Source organism: Acipenser ruthenus, chromosome 6 (assembly GCF_902713425.1).
Source record: "Acipenser ruthenus chromosome 6, fAciRut3.2 maternal haplotype, whole genome shotgun sequence".
NCBI lineage: Eukaryota > Metazoa > Chordata > Actinopteri > Acipenseriformes > Acipenseridae > Acipenser > Acipenser ruthenus.
This window is the reverse complement of record NC_081194.1, coordinates 39,605,754-39,611,753: the sequence shown is the minus strand read 5'-3', so window position 1 is coordinate 39,611,753 and position 6,000 is coordinate 39,605,754. Positions and strand designations below refer to the sequence as shown.

Here is a 6,000-nt window from a genome sequence, read left to right as displayed (position 1 = left end):
AAGTTTACCACTGTTCCAGTGGTTTTGAACTTCTTAATTATTGCCCTAACAGTGGTAAGTGGTATATTTAGTTTTTTAACTATTGTTTTGTACCCATTGCCTGATTTATGAAGGTCAACAACCATTTGTCTCTTTTCATTTGTGAGTTCTTTACCTTTCCCCATGGTGATGGATGACAAATGGATTTAATTTGCGTGTTACCTCATTTTTATACCCCAGTGAAACAGGAAGCCATGGAAGGCCACAATACAGTTCCTTAAGACTGATGATTTATAGGGGTGCCAATAATTCTAACACCTATCTCTTTATCAAGGGTGCCAATAATTTTGGAGGTGACTGTGTGTGTGTGTGTGTATATATATATATATATATATATATATATATATATATATATATATATATATATATATATATATATATATACAGTGCCGTGAAAAAGTATTTGCCCCTGTCTGATTTTCTGCATTTTTGCATATTTTTGACACTGAATGTTATCAGATCTTCAACCAAAACCTAATATTAGATAAAAGGGACCCTGAGTGAACAAATAACACAAAAAATTGATATATATGTCATTTATTTATTAAAGAAAGTTATGCAACACCCAATGTCCCCATGTGAAAAAGTAATTGCCCCCTTAGACTCAATAACTGGTTACGTCACCTTTAGCAGCAATAACTGCAACCAAACGCTTCCTGTAGTTATTGATTAGTCTCTCACAGCGCCGTGGAGGAATTTTGGCCAACTCCTCCATGCAGAACTGCTTCAACTCAGTGACATTTGTGGGTTTTCGAGCATGAACTGCTTGTTTCAGGTCCTGCCACAACATCTCAATGGTGTTTAGGTCTGGACTTTGACTAGGCCATTCCAAAACTTTAAATTTCTTGTTCTTCAACCATTCTGATGTAGACTTGCTTGTGTGTTTCGGATCACTGTCTTGCTGCATGACCCTTCAGCTCACGGATGGATGGCCTGACATTCTCCTGTAGAATTCTCTGATACAGAGCAGAATTCATGGTTCCTTCAATGATGGCAAGGCGTCCAGGTCCTGATGCAGCAAAGCATCCCCAAACCATGACACTACCACCACCATGCTTGACCGTTGGTATGAGGTTCTTACTGTGGAATGCAGTGTTTGGTTTTCGCCAGACATAACGGGGCCCATGTTGGCCAAAAAGTTCCACTTTTGACTCACCTGTCCATAGAACATTGTTCCAAAACCCTTGAGGATCATCCAGGTGCTTTTTGGCAAACTTGAGACAAGCATTCATGTTCTTCTTAGTGAGCAATGGTTTCCGCCTTGCTACTCTGCCATGAGTCCCATTTTTGCCCAGTGTCTTCCTGATGGTGGAGTCATGAACACTAACCTTAGCCAAGGTGAGAGAGGCCTGCAGATCCCTGAATGTTGTTCTAGGGTTCTTTGTGACTTCCTGGATGATTTTACGCCTTGCTCTTGGAGAGATTTTGGCAGGACGGCCACTCCTGGGAAGATTCACTACTGTCCCAAACTTTCTCCATTTGGACAATATGGCTCTTACTGTGGTTTGGTGGAGCCCCAGAGCCTTAGAAATGGCTTTGTAACCCTTTCCAGACTGATAGGCATCAACAACTTTTTCCGGAGGTCTTCAGGAATTTCTTTTGTTCGTGGCATGATGTGCCTCTAGAACCTGTGTGCTGACAACTTCACTCTGATGGTAAGGGCCAAAGTTAGTCAGATTTATATTGGGCAGTGCTGGCCCAAATCAGGCCTGGTTGTTAACCAAAGTACTCAAACTGCTGACCCTAATTATCCCGTTAATTGGAGTTAACTAGGGGGGGCAATAACTTTTTCACACCTGAAGATTGCATGTTTGATTACCTTGTACACCAAACAAATGAAAGAAGCACCAAACTTTGGTGTCATTTTTTCTCTCAGACTCCCTCTATATACTACTACAAGCCACAAAAAAATCTGACCAAATACAATGTGAAAAATGCAGAAAATCAGACAGGGGGGAAATACTTTTTCACGGCACTGTATATAAATATTTTTTTTTCATAAACAAAAAACACTTCTCTTGAGAAAAACAAAACCCACAGTATTCCTGGTCTGACGCTTGGAGGTGTTGTTATCTCACGATGACACCACGTGTGAAAGGGTGGCTTTGCAGGGGTGATGTCAGACCAGAAACACAGACTCAACACAAGTAATGGTGGGGCGAAACTGAGACGTTATCACGCTCAGCGTTTTATTAAACAAACAAAATAAATAGCTCAACAAAAGAAAACACAGTAAACAAAAAGGCACATTGGCCAAACAAACAAACAGATAACAAATAAGTATCGTGCTGGTGTTTAAGCCAGCACGCTTAGCAATTGTTAGATTTCTTAGTCTCCACCTGTCTCCAGCCTAGTTCACCACTCTCCGAACACTCCTTCTTTGAACAAGCAAAGCTGCAGGTCTTTTAGATTCTGGCCGAGGGGTCAACTAGCTAGTAATTATCTTATTACCCCTCGGCCATAGTTTGCACGAGTTTAATAAGAATGCGTGACTGTCAGCTAGTTAAATAATCAATCACGCATCCTCACAAGGTTTTTAACCCTTTGCGGTCCATTTATTCAGTGCGTCTCAGGCGCGTCAGGTCTAATTTATTTTCACACGTGCAGTTTATTTTAGACGCGCTGTTTAAAAGTATTTTCTTTCACAGTAAAACAGGTTTAAAAGGCACTGCATATAAACAGGACACTCAGAACTGCATCTCCAGCCCCGCCCCACCCCTTGTTCGCTGTATTTTTCACATACCTCTTCATAGTCATGCATACTGATAAATCATCTCCTGATCACTCATTTTATCACCAAACTCCTCAATAATGTGATCCAAGTCATTATTTTATTACTATAACATCTCAAAAAGCTCTGCAAATGTCTGTGATATTCTTTGAGCGCTGCATGCAGAAGCAGCTATATTGTTTTTATGTCCATGTTATCTCTGTGGTGCCGGGGCTATGTGTATTGCTCAGATCCGGCCCTTTTTTTTCGGCTTCTCTTGGCTCCTATCGGTCTCCCTCGGCCATTGAATGGTTGTCTCGGCTTTTTCTGGAGAAAAAACGACTAGAGACCTGTGTTTTACATCTTTTTGATGATGTTGGACAGGGTTCGACATCGGACCGCAAAGGGTTAAAATATAAACAATACAAAACAATAAACTGGTGGACGGCGTCTTGCTCGTCCGGCCAAACAATACATCAAATACAAAATATTGGCTTTCACCGTCATATATACATATAAATCATAATACAAATAATATTTATAATAATAAACAGTACACAAATATATATTTATATATATAGGGGCGGGACACTCTGCCACACAGGGCCATATTCTTCTGAATTTAGTTTGGCAGAAACAACACCACACAATGCCATTGCAATAAGAATCAAACTAAAAAGCCTTGGCACTGAAGCTATCACATCAAGTAATCTGGTCAGGCAATCCGTTAACTGCTTTACACCCACCTAACATTTAAACAACAGCATTACATACAATACACTCAAGTCTAAATTTCTTTGATTTTAGCTGACAGTACTTACAGCATTTGTGAATGGCTTGTCAGCTCTGGTAAAGGGAAGGTGATATCGAAGGTTATGATTGTCTTAACCCACCAGCTATCCAATTGGAAAAGTACACAATATGTACATGAATTGTTACTGCATATATATATATATATATATATATATATATATATATATATATATATTTTTTTTACGGTGTGCTGAATATGTTGTTCCAGCTACTTTCACACATGTTATCTGCCCTTTCATAACACAACAGATATGATATGCATATATAGTACGTGCATTAATTTACATATACAGACATATATTGCAATGTGCCCTTTCACTATGGGTATTCACAAAACCCAAACATGATTTTTTAATTGCATTTTAAGTGTATATTACAAATAATAACAGAAGACTCAAACATGATTTTTAAAATGATATAAACAAAATAAATAAGGAAAAAGATAAAGTTGGGTTTTACTTTTCACCATGCAACCTCTATATTGAGATTATCAAGATATATGGCATAGCTATATTCGTGTTTGGTGGAATTACAGAGCAAAGTACAGCGTTTTGTGTCCTGCATTACTGCAAGGAGAATGACAAGTGTTATCAAGTTCAGAAGAGCTGGATTCTTCAGTCCTGGTGATGCTGACATCTTTAAAATGTGCCCAGTCTATTGGAGCTTTCCAAGAAATGCAGGTACTTCTTTCTCCACAAACGCATGGGAGTGCACATCAGTGCATCATTGTGTGGGGGAGCAGTCCTCTAAACCCAACAGTTCTCTCACAAGTCTCTCACCAAACTGCATTCTGCTATAACGCTTCCTGTGATAGGCATCAGACATCTTGTATAGGATGTAGGCGTTATTTATAACTATGCTTATTGTCAACCAAAATACTTGTTGCCAAGTCTTGTTGGGTTTGTGGAAAATGAAATACCTGTGAACAGATTAAACACGTTTTTAATGTATGTACTGTCGATAACAAGGGTATTACATTTACAGTAATATATATCTTTGGGTGCATTAGGTCCTGTAGTGCTTAGATATTTCTTTAGTACATATATGACATGATACTCGATTAGTGCCAACTATTAATTAATTAGGCAATTCAACATTCATTAGCATGTTAATGAAGGAGTTTATGAGCCAACTTTAAGATGCCACAGTGCAGGTACACTCAACACATGTAATTCAGATCAATACTTTACAAAACACCCTAGTGTTCGGGGCTTGTTTGCCAAGCTACCAGACTTTAAAATCACAACTTGGGCAAATGGAGCAATGCCATGTAAACATACAGTACAGTAATCCATTGCATATCGGACTGCGGTGGGACCAGAGAAAGGGTGGATATGTAAAAAGTCGGATGAATGAATCCTGTTTTAAATCCCATTGTAGACAGCTGTAGCAATTACTATATTAACACAATTGTTTTGAGATTCAGCTTTTATTAGGGAGCTCCCCTAAATCCCTTGTTTAGAAAGATACAGGGTATTAATACTTGTGACAGGGTAGCCGTCTGGGTGCGTACATTATAAACTTGTTTTGATTTGATTTACACATACACGAAAAATACACACTGCTGAGTGATGGGCAGGAGATTGAGACGGAGGTTGAAGTTAATACACCCCACTGGCGAACAGGATTTATTTACATATCAACACACTGAACAGCTCATGTGACACTACCAGCATTGGCAGTGCATTGAGTATGTACAACACAGTGTACCGAAACTTTGGTAGTATTTACAATATCTGAACTAATCTTCTCTGTTCAATAATAAACTAACGAACTTGATCATTGCAGATAAATGGTTAGGGCGGATATGTGACAGGCGGTGTAACAGGGCAAGAAGCCCTGTAAATGGATTTTATTTATTTTTAGAACGGGGTCTCCCCCTCCGCCTCTGTGCAATTTATTGTTTTGTATTATGGTTTTGTTATTTTAAAATATATGACGGCGAAGCACCGTTGGTATTGTTTTTGTATTTATTTATTTATTTATTTATTATTGTATTTGTTAAAGTATACATGACGGCAAAGCGCTGTGGGTTGTGTTATTGTTTTGTTTAGGGACGGCGGAGCCGAATGTTTTTGTTTTTATTTCATACTGTTTGGTAGTATAAAAACCTCGTGCAGAAGGTGGCCATCTCCCAAATTAATTAAGTGATTTAATTTGTTGCTAATTAGATGGTCACCTGCATAAAGCCTGCAGCTCGCTGCACTCAGGGTGGGTGTTAGAGCGGAGAGAGCGAATGAGGAGCGAGTGAAAACGAAACTAAAAGAAAAAATATACAGGAACAGTGAAGGCTACAGCCCAGCCTGACCTGTATTATTTATTATTTTGTGTTCGTGACTTGTTTTTGTTTACCTGTTTTATTTTAGCTCTGTGAGCAAGTTTTGTTTTGTTTAAACCTTTGATTTATTTTTGTATTTGATTAAAACGGCACCACTGTG

General features: G+C 38.7%; 1 protein-coding gene across 1 annotated transcript in view; it reads right to left on the bottom strand.

Moving 5' to 3' along the window:
• Positions 1-3,750: 3,750 nt before the first annotated feature.
• The window catches only part of pgbd5 (piggyBac transposable element derived 5), a 59,294-nt gene continuing 57,044 nt past the window's right edge, over positions 3,751-6,000 (bottom strand). The window contains exon 7 of the mRNA XM_034017780.3: positions 3,751-4,481. Within this exon, the coding sequence (XP_033873671.3) occupies positions 4,286-4,481 (196 nt within the window). The 3' untranslated portion in view covers positions 3,751-4,285. The remainder of the gene's footprint in view (positions 4,482-6,000) is intronic.